Here is an 18908-nt window from a genome sequence, read left to right on the forward strand (position 1 = left end):
TGGTTACTTCTGGCCAAGATCTGACGTCATCTGACCTGGTTTGGAGGAAACACCTTGCCCACATTTTGCCATTATCTGAGCTCGTGTGGCCAGAACAGGCACAGATATAGAAATATCTGACACATTGTGGCCAAATCTGGCACAGGTCTGACATCCAGATTTATTGACCTGGCCTTCCTCGGCTCGGATTTGATATCAATTGACCCGGTATGGCCAGACCTGGCACATATCTAAAAACATCTGAACATCATGTTACTGGAAATTCTGCTGAACATTTTTAAAAAAAAATACAGAGGCTTAAACTTAATTAAATAAGCCATGGACCTTATATTATGATTTTTCTAATATTTGTTAATATTTTTTTTTAAATATATCATATCATTATTAATATTAATATGGTTTTCCCGGCCAATTTCAGCAAAAAAAAATCATTAAATTTCATTAACATGCATTCAAATTCACGCAGTTTCCCCTAATCCTCTCAAACTAGGGTTTCTTTGTAGCTCTTAAAACATTCAATTTCGTTTTACGTGCACACATGATTGCATTTTTCTCGTTCAGATTCGCTTCAGTCATTCTATTTCATTTATAGGTATTCAAGACTACACTTTGACCATTCTTAAGTTGAATTTCTACTACCTATTTGCAATTGATGTATTCAAATTAAGACCCACCGAAGCGAAAATGATTTTGCTGCTAGTTTGAGTTTTCTTTTTTATTTATGTGCAACGAATTTCAACTTCTTTGCAGTCAAATTAAAGATGACTTATAATGGGTTTATGACATGAGTAAACTGGATATTAGAGCTCACTAACACAGATGTTTTCCTAGGTGTTCCATCTTTACATTATTTACATCATTTTGTTTTCTTAATTGTAATAATTGTTCCCTTTGCTTGCCTTAATTGTTCCCCCGTTAAGTTAAAGCCTGTATCCGATAACATTGAAATGAAAACTTTTATTTTTGCGTCCCCATCATCTATGACAACAGTAAATTTGATCGATAGGGATGTGTTCATCTGGCAGATATGAAACTCCTCAAGAAGACAGAGATGTTGATGATGTTTAGAAGCTTTCATAACAAACAGTAAGATTTGATGTGTTCCGACTAAACCAAACCTTTGCGAAGACGATGACACAGACTCTGATATTGTGAGAAAGATACCACTGGTATCTTTGACAACAAAAGACATTGCACCAGTTGATGTGGTAAAGCGATCTTCTAACAACTCCAGATCATGGAACGCAGTATATAATAACCATCTGGAAGCACCGTCTGCTTCAAGAAACTGATGGTTTTAGTGACGCCCTGAAGAAAACATTGCGCAAAAACTTTCTCTGATCTGTACAGTGCAAATGTTTCAACCAAACGAATTATGTACGGTACAAAAGCCTATCAAAACGGACAGAAAGTTACTGCAACAATTGCTCAATGCTGCCACTGGAACCTACAACCTGGTCTTGATCGCTAGATTGGAGAGGGCTCCACCAAGGCAGTGACACAGTCAAAAAGAATGGGAAAGAAAAAGCCAATTCGAAAGTTCATCGATAGACCGGGGATCCACTCCTACACGTCAGGTATGGGCTATTGAACAAACCTAATCTCAAGTTCTTGTCAGACGTTTTTGTAGAAAGGGCAAGGGTCTACTGGAAAGATGAGGAATAGTACAGGCGGGGGTTCCTTTATGTTACGGAAGCCATGGTCCTTTAGGAGAGATGACGTTTTGAGGACACCTTAGCAGGCCGACACCCGGTTGATGCTCCATGCAAAGAGGCAGTCAATGAAGGATAAGAGTGATTTGCAGGTGGAGAAATGTCACTTTTGTGTGTTCATCAAAAGCGTCAGAAACTTGGAAAGAAATGCACATTAATTACCCGATACGTGCAGTAACTGAGAGACTTGCTAACCTGTAAGGCAGCTTACATGCTCTTAAATGATGCGACACAGCCTCTCCTACATGACCATTGGGAAAAGAAAGTCTCCGAAAAGCAAAGTTATTATGTGTCAAGGGAATCGGCCGTAATGGAGAACTTGCTCTCATTGAGCAGTTTGGTAGCACTTGTGCACCTTGGTATAAAATCATCAACCTTGTCAGGCTCCAACTCTTTGGTAAATAAGGCGAAGAAGTGTCTGGAGATGTTACCGCCAACAAGAGATGCACTGAAACTTCACACAGCATAAACTAGGAATACATGGACGTCTCATCTCTCACACAGACACACATGAGCTTAAAAGAAAGAGTGGGGTTACCTGGAAGACTACCCCTATCTTAGATGCTTGATTTGAGCTATAGTTTTATTGGGTGCAAATCAAAGGGCACCAAGTCAAACTGTAAAACTATGTCAATCTGATCTGCGTGAATAGCATACAGGTACCTTTTTGTTTCATTTTACCACATAAGAAAGTTTGATATGATTTTTTTTAATGCTTTGGTATATTGACCTTTAAAAAAAAAAATTGTTTTCAAACAATTATATGCATTGCTGGGATAGGAAGTGCAAAACACCGTATTATGCTCAAGATACGCACTTTTTGAGAAAATTGCAATTTAAGATTTAATTTTCCTACACGTTTGTGTACAAAACAAAAGATTAACTCATAATTTCACAGACTTGGCATGTCAATTTCATGATGAAACTATATCAAATGGATAGATCTGCCGCCTGGGGTAAAATTAGGCGAAAAAAAATCTTTAAACAAATTAAATTTTGACATTTTTGGCACTTTTTGACCTCAATATGACCTTACACGAAGGTGGTATTTGAGTAATTTTGTTTTTCAAAAACTGCCTCGGTACATTAACCTTTAAAAAAAAAGTTGTTTGAAACATATATATGCACCAATGAGCTGGGGAGTGCAAAAAATGCTGGTATACTAAAAATGTACACTTTTCAAGATAATCACACTTTTACGTTTTGCTTTTCTATACGTTTGTGTACAAGGTCAAAGTTTATCCGTTAATTACATACGTTTGTCATATCAACATTAACGTAAAAATACATTTTATTGATAGATCTATCAATTGGGGTCAAATTTTGTGAAAATTTCAAAAATGCAAAATTTTTGCCTTATTTGAAATTTTGACCTTTAAATGAGTCGTTAAGACCCCCACATGAAGGTGGTATTTGAATTATTTTTTTCTTCTCAAAAACTGCCTTGGTATATTTACCTTTCCAAAAAAGTTGTTTGAAACCAATATATGCACCAATGAGGATGGGGAGTGCAAAAACAATTGGTGTACTCAAAATGTACCCTTTTCAAGATAATCACACTTTTACACTTCGATTTGCTATACATTTGTGCTTAAGGTCAAAGTTTATACGTTAATTACATAGGTTTGTAGTATCAACATGAAGTTAAAAATACATTTTATGGATAGATCTATCAAATGTGAATAAATTTGACACAAATTTTGAAAATATTGATTTTTGACCTTTTTGACCTTTTTACCCCCAAATGACCTTAAAATTCAAAATAAAGCTGGGCATCCACCTTAATCGCCTTCCCGAGCCCATGATCCATACATCTAGCATGGATGCCAGCCATTAACAAACTATGCCGTCCAAAGTGTAATTTCACACTTTGGCTGGCCTACTAGATAAGGAAAATGTGATAGTCGTTGAGGAAAACATTTCATGTCCATAAAGAGTGAAAAGAAACATGATTTTCTCATGTCTGTGCACAAAAGTAAGCATGATGTACACCGCAGCAATGGCGCACGGTGCTCAACACTGCGCGCCTGAATGTGTGTATATTAAACGTAGCTGCGTATGAAACATAAGCGTAGCTTGACTCGGGCTTGAAAAAGTACCTTTTGATATTATAGCGTAACTTGAAGGAACGTAAGCAAAACTTGGAATGTAAGCGTAGCTTGGAACGTAAGCATATCCTGGAAGGTAAGCGTAGCTGGGTATCTTAGAACGGAAAAGTAGCTGTGCGTGTAGCTTGACTCGGGGTTGAAAACGTACGTGTTGATATTATAGCGTAACTTTAAGGAAAGTAATTGCGTAGCTGAGTAGCTGCGTAGCTTGGAACGTAACCAAATAATACCTCAACAAAATTATGCTTTGAGGGAAATTTCATTATTTTTGTTTCAACCTTTTATACAAAATTCTTATTCACCGGTTCTTTTTACGGTCGGGGGCTCCGTTTTTTGTTTTCCTTTTTTTCTTCTTCATAAAACATTTTTTAAGCTACTCACACAAACACTGTCAATGTAACAAAATGCGGTATACTATGAGGGGCCGTTTATGACTAAATGAGCAAACCCATATATATAAGAGCAAAGTTATATATATAAGAGCAAACCCATATATATAAGAGCAAAACCATATATATAGGAGCAAAACTATATATAAAGGAGCAAAACCATATATATATAGGAGCAAACCCATATATATAGGAGCAAAACCATACATATAAGAGCAAACCCATATATATAAGAGCAAAACCAATATATAAAGGAGCAAACCCATATATATAAGAGCAAACCCATATGAGCAAACCCATATATATAAGAGCAAACCCATATATATAAGAGCAAACCCATATATATAAGAGCAAACCCATATAATATGAGGGGCCGTTTATGACTAAATAAGCAAACCCATATATATAAGAGCACAACCATATATATAAGAGCAAACCCATATATATAAGAGCAAAACAATATATATAGGAGCAAAACTATATATAAAGGAGTAAAACCATATATATATAGGAGCAAACCCATATATAGGAGCAAACCCATATATAAGAGCAAACCCGTATATATAGGAGCACAACCATATATAAGAGCAAACCAATATATTTAAGATCAAAATAATAAATATATAATGATCAAAACAAATGTATAGAAGACCACCAAAAATATATAGAGGATCAACGGCAAATATATATAAAGGACCAAAAACCTCAACTATAAATGACAAACACAAGTATATTTAACAGCGCCCTCTATATTGGACGTAGTTTCATATATATATAAGACATGTGCACCCATATAAGACATAAAGTCTCATACAAAGGACGCCAACAGCCGTCAAAGGTTAAAATCGGAACGAAAATCATCGAGCCGTAAATTCAGCCTTTGTCTGACACTTGGTAATCATTGCGCACGTTTCGCTGGGAATGGGAAAGGGAGAGGGGGACGCGACGGCGTGACTGACGACCGACGCTATAGCTAGCACCCGGGCCGGGCTAGCTGGAAATGGGCAGCCGATCCGATCTGATCAGTGTGCATGCTGCACGTACACCGACAGCGATTCCTCTCTTCAATACTATCTCCGTGATACTATAGTGTAAAAACAAATTAGGATAATAGGAAAATTGTTCACAATCAAAAACTGTAAATCAACTTTCCAACCTTTTTACACCGTGTGTTCGAAATATTAAAAGTTTTGGTTTTACGCTGTGAGGTAATCTTCAAATTTTCTGAAGCAGCACTTTAAAGGAAGAAGACGAGAGATAGTCCGCCATTTACTTTGCTAATGTATGAACGACATTGGAGCGACGTCATATGTTTTCATTACTTTCATTGGTTCTTATTCTTATTCTTTATTTGGCCATTAAACAATTACAACTACAAGCAGACAGTATGTCAAATAGATAATGTACGTGTACAAAAGTAAAGCAAGAAAAACAGTAAGGGCACAGGTAATTATAAAAACAACCCTAATGTGATGGCCAGGATCAACAGGTATTTTATTGAATATTCAGAAGCTAGTATATCGTGCAAAATCAATCAAAAATCTCATTCAATTATATTAAAAAAATTAATTACAATTAAAGTCACGCCGTCGCGATATGGGGCGCCGTTTGTCCATTAATTGTTTGACACTTTTAAGGCATGTTTTTACCATGGTTTACAGCAATTAGATGTAAACCATAGAAACTGTTGCCAAATCCTGTTATGGTTTACATACCAGTAAAGTATTTGTTGTGTATAAGTTTATGGTTTACAAACCATGAACATACAAAAAGCATTTACAAATCATGGTTCATAAACCAAGAAAATTTACGCATCTTAAAAACATGGTTTATAAACCATAAAAAATGAAGCATCAAATTCATGGTTTACAAATCATGGTTTACAAACCATGAAAATTGAGCCATCTAAAAAACATGATTTATAAACCATGAAAATTGAAGAATAAAAATCGTGGTTTACAAATCATGGTTTATAAACCATAACAAATGATCCATAAAATCATGGTTTGTGACAATGGTTTATAAACCATGAAAATCGAGACTTCTTAAAAAACATGGTTTATAAACCATGAAAATCGAGACTTCTTAATAAACATGGTTTATAAACCATGAAAATTTACACATCTCAAAAACGTTGTTTGTAAACCACAAAAAAGTGCACTTACAAATCATGGTTTACAAACCATAAAAATGTGCACTCAGAAATCATGGTTTACAAACCATAAAAAATGTGCAGTCAGAAATCATGGTTTATAAACCATAAAAACGTGCACTCACAAATCATGGTTTACAAACCATAAAAGCGTGCACTCACAAATCATGGTTTATAAACCATGAAAACGTGCACTCAGAAATCATGGTTTATAAACCATGAAAAATGTGCACTCAGAAATCATGGTTTACAAACCATAAAAGTGTGCACTCCGAAATCATGGTTTATAAACCATAAAAACGTGCACTCACAAATCATGGTTTACAAACCATAAAAAATGTGCACTCAGAAATCATGGTTTACAAACCATAACAAATGTGCACTCAGAAATCATGGTTTACAAACCATAAAAAATGTGCAGTCACTGCAGAAATCATGGTTTATAAACCATAAAAACGTGCACTCACAAATCATGGTTTACAAACCATAAAAGCGTGCACTCAGAAATCATGGTTTATAAACCATGAAAACGTGCACTCAGAAATCATGGTTTATAAACCATGAAAAATGTGCACTCAGAAATCATGGTTTACAAACCATAAAAGTGTGCACTCCGAAATCATGGTTTACAAACCATAAAAAATGTGCACTCAGAAATCATGGTTTACAAACCATAAAAAATGTGCACTCAGAAATCATGGTTTATAAACCATAAAAACCTATATGATCGTCACAATTAAACCTCCTTCCCAATTCTGATCGGTTCCCATTTCCCCCATGCCACGTGCGAGCCAGCAATGATGCAATGCACCATCACGCTGTGATCAATGCACCTCGTGTGTTATGCTGCCAGCCATAGCAAACATTCATAGAGCTATTATTGCAACAGCATTACACAACAGGTGCATTGATCACAGCTTGACACACATTGCATCATTGCTGGCTCGCACGTGGCATGGGGGAAATGGGAACCGATCAGAATTGGGAAGGAGGTTTAATTGAGACGATCATATAGGTTTTTATGGTTTGTAAACCATGATTTCTGAGTGCACATTTTTTATGGTTTGTAAACCATGATTTCTGAATGCACATTTTTTATGGTTTGTAAACCATGATTTCTGAGTGCATATTTTTTACGGTATGTAAACCATGATTTCTGAGTGCACATTTTTCATGGTTTATAAACCATGATTTCTGAGTGCACGTTTTCATGGTTTATAAACCAAGATTTGTGAGTGCACGTTTTTATGGTTTGTAAACCATGATTTCTGAGTGCACATTTTTATGGTTTGTAAACCATGATTTGTAAGTGCACTTTTTTTTATGGTTTACAAACAACGTTTTTGAGATGTGTAAATTTTCATTGTTTATTAACCATGTTTATTAAGAAGTCTCGATTTTCATGGTTTATAAACCATGTTTTTTAAGAAGTCTCGATTTTCATGGTTTATAAACCATTGTCACAAACCATGATTTTATGGTTCATTTGTTATGGTTTATAAACCATGATTTGTAAACCACGATTTTTACTCTTCAATTTTCATGGTTTATAAACCATGTTTTTAAGATGTCTCAATTTTCATGGTTTGTAAACCATGATTTGTAAACCATGAATTTGATGCTTCATTTTTTATGGTTTATAAACCATGTTTTTAAGATGCGTAAATTTTCTTGGTTTATGAACCATGATTTGTAAATGCTTTTTGTATGTTCATGGTTTGTAAACCATAAACTTATACACAACAAATACTTTACTGGTATGTAAACCATAACAGGATTTGGCAACAGTTTCTATGGTTTACATCTAATTGCTGTAAACCATGGTAAAAACATGCCTTAAAAGTGTCAAACAATTAATGGACAAACGGCGCCCCATAGTATTCATGAATATTTGACAAAAGAGACTATGTAATACAGATTGTGGGTAAAAACTGTAAATAATCATGAAAAAAGGGACGTAGGATTCTAATTCAGAGAGTCCGTGCAACGGAAACGTGTTTTACAGCGCCTCGGCATGGGAGCAATCGGAACGTAAGCCTTGGGGCATATCACGTACCACACATGCCGTGTCACGTGGGGGGCTGGAGGTGTAATCCCGGGCATTATGAACTCCCAGCTTGCGGGTCTCGCCGTGAGCTTGGGAGGGGTTGGGAGCCAGACATCAAAGTACATGTTTGTCATCGTGGGTTTGTCAGTCGGTACACCTCGTGTCAATTCCGTTATTTCTTATGATCGCAACATTCCAATGTAAAGCTCTGTTTTAAAAACATGCCTTAAAAGTGTCAAACAATTAATGGACAAACGGCGCCCCATAGAATACTTGTAAAAAAAAAATTAGAAAATTTTGTTTAGTAATTTATTTTAAATTTATTTTTATACGGCTGGAAGTAAAACTATCTCCGAAGGTCACGTGGGTTATCCGAACCAAAAAAGCATCACCTCCACGCTAAACCTCACCCGCCAATTAAATCTGCGGCTAGCTTGGTTTTTGGTACGATATGATCGGGATGGTGATGTGGACTGATATGAGTGGTCACAGGTGGTTCATAAGTCACCGGCCCTGACCTCTACCTACCTGGGGACGAGCGAAACGGTGGAACAAGGTTGTGACGCGACGTCACCCTCTCTACCTCTCGCACACATCGCAACACCCGGTTTCGATGTACAGACGGATGGGATGGAACGGCTCAGGACTTTTGATGACATTAGCAACACATTATATTATTCCGTAAACGAGGATTACTATCTTGCTGTTCACAAATTGTTGTCGATATTCGTGAAGGCACGCCCAGACATGTATCAACAATGATGAAGGGAAAAGGTAGGTAGGAGTTTTAAATACAAACTATTGTTACTGAGTATGACACTTGACTTGACAGACATGACAGAGGAGTCCATCACAACCATGGACGATTGTAGTTGCGATAACGTAACCCTCCTGCCGACGGCGGAGCCGGAGGGTTACGAGTCACTCCCATTCGATGCAGGGCGAAATGGTCAAACACGTACAATTTCGACAGCTAGTCAACAGATTTGCTAAATTTTTACCCCTTTCGAAAATCATGACATGAATTATATGAACACGACCTTAAATCCTCAATATCTAATGAATAACATTCAAAACACCATTCATTGAGAATGAGAAAGTATTTAGAAATAAAGTACAAAAACTTACCAGATCCCGGAGTGAAACAGTCACAAATTTCCCAGGTTCTATTTTGAACCTGTCGCTTTGCCATTTTGTGACTTTCCGATGTTCATTGCTGTTGGACTAAACCATTCTGTAAAAGGGGTGTTATACTAGGGCAGCGCGACAGTGCGTGAGCGCTGTCCGTTTACCATTTACTATGCCCGCTGTTCACTCACTTAAAGCACTGCTCACTGCAGCACCCCTTGTAACACCCCTTTTACAGAATGGTTTAGTCAAACTCGGCTGTGGCTCGGTCGGCAGGTAGTCAATTCAATTGGCTGGTACCTGCGGTTGGGTTCAGCGCATGGTAACCAGCGACAGGTTCAAAAATAGAACCTGGGAAATTTGTGACTGTTTCGCTCCCGGAATCTGGTAAGTTTTTGTCCCTTTTTTCAAAATATTTTCTCAATTGTGTTTTTGAATGTTATTCATTAGACATTGAGGATTAAGTTCGTGTTCATAGAATTTGTGTCATTATTTTTAAAAGTGGTAAAAAATGAGCAAATCAGTTGAATAAAATATTTCGCCCTGCATCGAATGGGAGTGACTCGTAACCCTCCGGCTACGCCGTCGGCAGGAGGGTTATGTTATCGCAACTAGGACGATTGATGATGGTCCAACCTGGGCTAGCTGCAGCTGCCAGCAGAGGTAGCGTAGGACTAGCCCACCTTGTTGAGCTGTTAATGGCTCTGCTTTTAACATCGGTCTCATCACTGTAATGGTGACAGTGATGAGACCGATGTTAAAAGCGGAGCCATTAACAGCTCAACAAGGTGGGCTAGCGTAGGACTACCATACCAGGCTGCAGCTGCCAGAGGTAGCGTAGGACTACCAGAACTATGCGGATTCGTTTCGCTATCGTCTCCAGTATAAATACGAGAGACAATAGCGAAACGACACTGTAGCGTAGTTGTAGGAAAATAACAGACACTTACGGCATCTCGCAAACTCGGCACCTTGCAAACTCGCCACCTACTCGACACCAATGTCGGCACCATCGGCACCCTACTTCATGACTTCTAGTACCTATAATAAGGCTCCCCCTTGAGCATTTAAGGGGTCTAATATTTTGGGCCTCCTTAACGCTATACGTTTTTACAATCGGCGTTGATAGATGAACGTTTTCTGACCGTTAGCCACCAAGCAATAACTGAAGTTTCTTTTGAACTACACAACCAAAACTTGTCCAAAACACTCAATATATCAGTCTGCGCAAAGTGCAGATCATGCAACGTTGCATTATTGTGCAACGTTGAGTAGCAGAATTGAGAAACGTTGACGAATTGCACTACCTCAAAGCTGTCACTATTCTGCAACTCTTGCATTCAAACACAAAAAGGGAATCGAAAAAGGCTTTGTTGGAACAGTTACAATCATGTAATAGTATCGTTAAGTTCCTTACCCACCTTTCCATCTGTGCAAATAAAAAAGTTATCTGTGCGTTTTCGTGCAAATGGCTTGTGAAAATCATCACTCCACACTTGTCGTTCAGGAAAACCGCGACGCCATTTACTGTGTCAGATTGTATCCTCGTCCAGTGCTATTAATTTGTAAAAGTTCAAAAACGACTATTATATTAAAAATTCGTTTAGAGTCAATAAAAAAATAATGCTACAATTTTTAATTATACTTAATATTTTTTTAATGTTAAAATATAATAAAATATAAACTTTATTGATGTTAAGTTTTGAAATGTATTGACGTGCTTGACCATTCATGAATTGCGCGAAACATAAACAGATAGTGGGAAACTTGGAAGAGCCTAGTAAATAATAACCGTTTTAGTAACTTGCTCCTTTTCTGAAGTAGTTTGGGTAACAAATTTTGTATGTAGATTCTGAGCATTTTACATTAAAGCAGGGAACCTTAGTAAATATAGTGACAACTTTGGCAAGGGTAGGCCGGTCTATGTTCAAAGGTACTGTAACGATTCCGGGGTGGGGTATGGTTCTTATGAATTTAACCAAGCCGCCACTCTGGAATCTGAAGAAGCCACAGGGGAAGGATGAAACATTGGGATTGTCCTAAAACTCTACTGATGAGGCACATTGAAATAAATCAACTGTTTCAAACGGAGGGTTGACATTAACCGCAAGGAACTACACAGTGTGTATTTTATTCAATCATGTTCAATCACAAAATGTACATAGCGCCCTCTCTTGATTTAAACGGTATTAACTTAAGGTATTCTGCAATCAATCAGTCCGCTGGTTCATTCGATCGCAGCAGTACATGGTAGCGTGGCTGCTCGTGTTGTAGTAATTGTCTAATGAGAATCGCCAATGAATAAAGTGAGTAGCATCATTTTGCGCGTGTGTGTGTTTCTTGAATGATCTTGAGTTCTTGAGGTCTTGAATGGTCTTGAGTTCTTGAGTTCTTGAGGTCTTGAGGTCTTGAGTGGCGATCTCGAGTCTGGCAGCGACTGAGCCCCGAGCTCTGGTTTTCGTCCCCTTTTATGGCCTAGCAAAAGTACGCGCTGCACTAAGCCAGAGAACCGATTGGTTAATTTATAAGCGTTAAGAAGACAATGTAAACACATTTGGTAGTGTGCGCGCTAGCAGTTTGTAAGCGTGCGCGTAAAGCGCACGTGAACGCACAGTCCCATACGCACAACCAAATGTGTGAACACTTAATTTAGCTAAAGTTAAACTTACAATAATGGTGAATTAGCAAGACATTATAAATAAAGAGATAGCATTTAAGTTGTCTCAACAACTCTATAATTAATTCTAAAACGCAAGGCAGTTTTCGCCACAGTACCGTGGTTTGAAACTTGAGATTGGCCAATGCCACACCAACCCAACACTCTAGGCAGCAGTAGGCTAGTCCACCGTACGGAATTTTTCATCTCATCGCCTGGCAAGACAATGGGTCATGTGCCTAAGAAGATTAGAAATGTAATCTCTCGGGAGACGCTGCTGGCACAAATGTAGTGGCCAGGGGTGTGTTGTTTTCACGGGGGAGATGATTTACGCCGGACAAGTTCGTTGTGCATGGTATACCCAAAATATTTTGGAGGTTGTGAGAGGGGGACATGTGCAGGCGGGTCTCTAAGCGAAATTAATCCCGGCCGTCCCATTGACATAATTGATTTAAAACAGTAGACTGCAACCAAATATAAACAAGTAAAAAGGAACTACAGTAATTATTTCGGAAATAAATAATTATTAATAAGTAATTATTTAAATTGTGCAATCTTTGTTTAAAATTGCTACAAATTAAACATCAGTGATATAAATAAATAAATGCAATCTTTATTAATTAGGGGAGCAAACTAAACTTGGGATAATTACCACTTTTCAACAAAAACTATTTGGCACTCCATCAACAGGAAGTTATGTACTAATTAGATGTCCTATTCAACAAAATTTCCCGCCTCTACTTCCCGCCTTCATGCATCACCAAGCTAATCCACCTCCACAGTACTTTAAAAGCAGCATGCAGGATCAGAGTCCAGCTTTCTCCAGAAGACGATCAGAGCATACTGATCGAAACGTCGAGTTGAAACCAACGGTTCTTTTCAGAACGACCCCAACTCATTAGAGATAGTCCTCATTACATGGTGTTACCGCAAACAAAGATCCTGTGTTTGAGCTTGCGACTGTTGCTGAGATTCAAAGGGTTATTATGAAATCTCCTTCAAAATCCTGTGAGCTGGATCCAGTGTCAACATCCATGATAAAGCAAAACATTAATATATTTGTACCCTACATCACTAAGCTTGTAAAGGAATCTCTTATGTAGTTCCGGTTGTTTCCCCGATAGCCTCAAAGTTTCCTACATCAGGCCGCTCATCAAGAAACAAAACCTGGACAAGGAGGTGTTCAAAAACTGCAGACCGGTTGCAAACCAAAATATCTTGGAAAAGTCATCGAACGAGTAGTTTCATCACGTATTTCTGATCACATTCATACTTTCAACCTGTCCGACGTGTTCAAGTCAGCATACAAGCCTTTCCATGGGACCAAGGCTGCACTAGTCCGTGTGAGCAACGATATTCTCTCTGCAATGGACAATGGTAACCTTACAGCACTAGTCCTGCTAGACTTGCGTGCTGCTTTTGACACTGTTGATCACAACATCCTTCTCTCTCGGCTCCAGAATCACCTAGGCATAGAGGACACGGCCCTAGCATGGTGCAAATCGTATCTCTACATGTACAATAGAACTCAGCATGTATGTAATGGCACCGCGATATCCGACCCTGTTGTTTTGAACTACTCTGTGCCACAGGGGTCGGTACTCAGCCCGCAGTGGTTTACGCTGTACACTTTACTGATTCGTGACATCATCCTGAAATTTAATCTGAATAACCATGTGTACGCAGACGACACTTGGCTATACATCACGTTTAAATCTTCTCAAGAATACGCCAATGCATCTATTGCAAGACTTGAGAAATGCATCCAAGAGATTCGACGTTGGACACAACAAAACTTCCTGAAGTTAAATGATGATAAGACAGAGTTCCTTCTATTTGAGTCACGTCAACAGTTAACTAAGGTTTCAGTGCCATACATCTAAATCGGTGATGCTCGGATAGCTCCCTCGCTAAAAGCTCGGAACTTAGGGGTTATTTTTTATTCATCGATGACATTTCAGCCACACATCAAGAACATTGTTCGTTTATCATCATATCACATCAGGAATATAGGTAAGATTCGCAAGTACTTGGACAAAAGTGCCACTGAAAAGGTCATTCACGCATTTGTTACTTCTCGTCTTGACAACGGCAATGCTCTTCTCTACAGTCTTTCTAACAACCAGATTTCCCGACTTCAAAGGCTCCAAAATACTGCTGCCCGCATTGTGACATAGATGACATTTTTAACAACATATGTCATTTTTATGGTCATAAACTACAGTAATGGGCGAAACAAAATCTCCCCAACGTAAAACTCCATAAGGTTGGGACCACAATGGTCCCGGAAGTTCAAATCCGCACGAGACTTGCGCAGTCTGTTCCCATATAAGTTCATCATTTGCTGAGCAATAAAATGTTCTGTCACTTTTGTGAAGTGATCTATCACTTCTGTTGGGGGAAATGTGGCGCAAATTTTAGGAGATGTTTTCTTGAAAGGAGGACAATCGCTCTTTTCCATTTTGTTTCAGTATAAAAGGTTAGGCCTACTGATTCTAAAGTTACTGATACAGAATTACAGAAAAAATTAACCAAATATTTTGACAAAATATTTATTTTTCTATTTTTATACTAAAATAATTATTTAAAAAATGTCTACCATTATCCGTTGCGGCAATTTTTTTAACTATATTTTTGTATAATTTGTTTTTCTGCAGATTTCAAGAAAGCTGTTACTTTTATTAAAGAGTTTCTGCTCAAGTTACCTGATGATGAAGCGTGTTCTGAACTACGTGATAGCCTTAATTTGTCATTGCTTCATATGAAGAAATATTTTAAAACAGTATGGCTACAGACTCATGACAAAGATGAATGTGTGTTGTCTTCCTCATTGCCTCGTGGAATGAGCCCTGTGACACCACATCCAGAAGTACCCGACAGGTTTTACTGGAAATGGCTCAATGTAGACAATTGTAAAAGCTTAAGAGCCAGTCTACCTATAGATGGTCAAGAAACCTCAAGTTTATCTTTAATTTTACAAGCATCCAAGGAAGGTGACCATGAACTCATTCAACATTTACTACAGAAAGGTGAGTACCCAAAGGATACAAGCTCGTTTTTACAAGTATGTCTTTTATAAGTCTGGCCGGGTAGTTTGTATACATGTCAAGACAGCAAAAAAGTAACGCAGCTGTTGGAAAAGCACCTATTATTTTAAAATTGTTACTCGTATTCTAAAAATGAAAATACCAGGAGACGGAAAATTTAATTACGGTGATTTTGACACCTCGCTTGTTACAATCAGTCGAGTATTTCAGGTGAAAACCGCCATTTCCATTGTTACAGTAACTCCTATTGACAAGAAAAGCTTTCAAAATTCCCGCTATTAGCTTCGGGCTGAATCAGAGGAAAGATCAATCATGTCAATAGGAGTTACTGCAACAATGGAAATGGGCACTTTTCACCGGTAAGCACATACCGCGACAACAATACTTGACCGATTGTAACAAACAAGGTGTCCAAATCACTGCAATAAAATTGTCCGTCTCCTGGTATTTTCATTTTTAGAATACGAGTAACAATTATTAAATTATAGGTGCTTTTCCAACAGCTGCACTACTTTTTTTGCTGTCTTTAGTTGATCTGTAACCCAGAGTGTAAAAATCCTGAACATTTGCCTGAATACAGATATCTTGTATCTTGTACCTAGATACATACCATGTACAATGTACATGTACAATGTAGGTCCAATAAAAACTCATTGTGGTTTCTCGTCAACCGAGGGAAATGCATATATAGTCTGTACGTAGACTATCAGGAAATCAGATTATCTAACCAGCCGTACCTGTGGAACAAGCTGCCAAGTCGCCTGTTCCACAACTAGTTTCATTTATCCAGTATCTTGCCTACTTTGTGGTGTTCGTACTGTAATGTAGGTGAAACAAGAACTGTAAGGTTCACTCTAAAGACATTTTGTATAGATCCACAGTCAACACCCAAAAGCTGGATATGTTAAATATCACCTCAATTAACATCATGTACCTATCTACTCTATTTCTTACGTGATTTTGAAGGGTGTTGATGAGGCACCGGGCAACTACAAAGACTTTTCATCGGAGTAGAGAGCGTTGGATAAGGCTCCCCAGACTATTTACATGTAGTTCTATAGTCTGAACATCCAAAAAGGAAGTGATTAAAAATGTTGTTGCCTTATCTACTTTCCACAGGTCACACCATTAATACAAGTCTGTCTAATTTTAATTAATTAATTGCTCGTTACCTAAAAGTGCTTTTGGTTGAATTTTTCAAACCTTATTGCCAGATATAAACATCAAACTACTTTTGCAAATGAACTCACAACAGTGTACAATACTTGATAAGTTTTGAACAAAAAACATAATTACACAATGAATCCCTGACTAAATAAAGTAAAGATGCACTGCGATTTTCATAATTATGGAATGTTATACCCAGAATAGGCATGAAGAACCTTGGCCATGAACCATTGTGGATAATATCAGCAATGGTAATGCTTGAATCTTGCCCTTCCTCTCTCTCATATATGCCATTTACAATGACAAAATGGTGGCAGCCTATCAATCTTTCATATTGGTTTTGTTTTCAACAAAAGGACAAAGGTCTAGAATTCTTGCAAAAAAGAAAGGGGGATTGCAAGCATAAATTCAAGAACTCTTTGTATTTTTGTATAGGAAAACAAAGTGTACATGTAGCATACATGTAGTACACATGTAGGATATGCCTGTTTATACACTACAAAGTGGATTGTCTGGGGTTGTAATGTACATCAGCTGGTCAACTGACCACAACCAAGAGGGGCTGCTCTGAAGTTGCTCCAGGCATTTATTATAAAGTCAACCATATTTCTAAATTCTAGATGATTGTGTAAACATGTCAATCAATGTGATAAGAATGCTACCACTATAGCAGATTGGAAAGACAAAGACACACAAAATATACCAACAAACATAACAAGTACATGTTGTATCCTTTTTCTTTAATAATTAAATGTTCCAATTCTTAATTCTGGAACTAAACAATTGAAGGGAAAGAAAGGAAGACATGTTTTTAATGAAGATACATGTAATTGTATTACTCAGGCAAGATATCTTTTGCCTACTTAAAGACACTGGACACTATTGGTAATTGTCAAAGACCAGTCTTCTCAATTGGTGTATCTCAACATATGCATAAAATAACAAACCTGTCAACATTTTAGCTTGATTGGTCGACGGAGTTGCGAAATAACTATAAAAGGAAAAAAACACCCTTGTCACACGAAGTTGTGTGCTTTCAGATACTTGATTTTGAGACCTCAAACTCTAAACTTGAGGTCTCAAAACCAAATTCGTGGAAATTACTTCTTTCTCGAAAACTTTGTCACTTCAGAGGGAGCCGTTTCTCACAATGTTTTATATCATCAGCCTCTCCCCGTTACTCGTTACCAAGTGAGGTTTTATGCTTATAATTATTTTGAGTATTTACCAATAGTGTCCACTGCCTTTAAATCTGTTTAATGATTGTTGGGGCATATGTGTGTACATATACTTCATCCTTACTTTTTTTTCCAAAGAATCAAATATCATGCCTGATAACAGAATATTTTTTTTGTCATTACAGAACCAGCCAGTGTCCAACAAGTTGATGTTATTGGTCGAACATGTTTGATGTATGCAGTTCATTTTGGTCATAACAAGTGTCTTTCAAATCTTCTCAATAGCAAGATAGACATCAACTTTCAGGCACATGGTAAAATCTTTCACTGTGTTTTATATACATAGAAGGTCATTACAAAATGCAGTCTTCATTTTCTCAGGAGAGACTACTTTTGCATTGTTTTAAGACACTGGACACTATTGGTAATTGTCAAAGTACATCTCAACATATATATGCATAAAATAACTATCCTGTGAAAATTTGAGCACAATTGGTCGTCGAAGATACACGATAATAATGGAAGAAAAAACACCCTTGTCACGCTTGATTTTAAGACCGCAAAATCTAATTCTGAGGTCTCAAAATCAAATTCGTAGAAAATTACTTTTTTCTCGAAAACTGTTACTTCAGAGGGAGCCGTTTCTCACAATGTTTTACATGTATACTATCAACAGCTCCCCATTACTGGTTACCTAGTAAGGTTTTATGCTAATAATTATTTTGAGTAATTACCAATAGTGTCCACTGCCTGAGGAAAAGGTTGGCACATTGTGATTCTCGAGCAGAGCCTGCCTCATGACCCCCATTGTTTCATTTTGTTTGTGGTTTTAAATTATGCAAGGTCCAATTTTCTGTGTTTATGGCACACAGATTGTATTTTATGTCAGGCTGCTTGATGTTTTTACTATGCTGTGCATGAGCATTTTACAGGTCTCAAGGAAACTGTGTGTCGTTGAGGTGTAAGTGTGATTTTATGTACCCTTTGTGGAAACAGGCCTCTTCATCATCAAATCCAACTCAAGTCACACTTTTGGTTCATAAACTCAAATTTACGACGCATTCAGCAGCCACAGCTTGGAACACCGGTTGGACCCCTTCTCTTGTCGATAAGTGCCACTGGGTTGTTTTACTATGCGTTCAAAACTCATGGATTAAAGGCTTTAAGTATGTGCATGAAAAACAAGGTTATTAACGCGCATGTGCCAATGCTGACAACGGTGTGCAAACCTTCTCACAACGTAACTTTGGTTGTTGTCAGAAAGTTGTAACATGTCTCAGGTTAGGCTTACGTTTTAGTTTTTTGTTATTGTATATTATTTTAA

At 37.7% G+C, this 18908-nt stretch overlaps 1 protein-coding gene across 3 annotated transcripts in view; it reads left to right on the plus strand.

Annotated features, from left to right (window-relative positions):
- The first annotated feature begins 9001 nt into the window (after positions 1 to 9001).
- LOC139938320 (uncharacterized) overlaps positions 9002 to 18908 on the plus strand; it is a 75089-nt gene continuing 65182 nt past the window's right edge. For all 3 annotated transcript variants that reach the window (XM_071933755.1, XM_071933756.1, XM_071933757.1), the window contains exons 1-3: positions 9002 to 9182; positions 14850 to 15221; positions 17770 to 17898. In XM_071933755.1, the coding sequence (XP_071789856.1) occupies positions 9167 to 9182; positions 14850 to 15221; positions 17770 to 17898 (517 nt within the window). In that variant the 5' untranslated portion in view covers positions 9002 to 9166. The remainder of the gene's footprint in view (positions 9183 to 14849; positions 15222 to 17769; positions 17899 to 18908) is intronic.

This window comes from Asterias amurensis, chromosome 6 (assembly GCF_032118995.1).
Source record: "Asterias amurensis chromosome 6, ASM3211899v1".
Taxonomy (NCBI): Eukaryota; Metazoa; Echinodermata; class Asteroidea; order Forcipulatida; family Asteriidae; genus Asterias; species Asterias amurensis.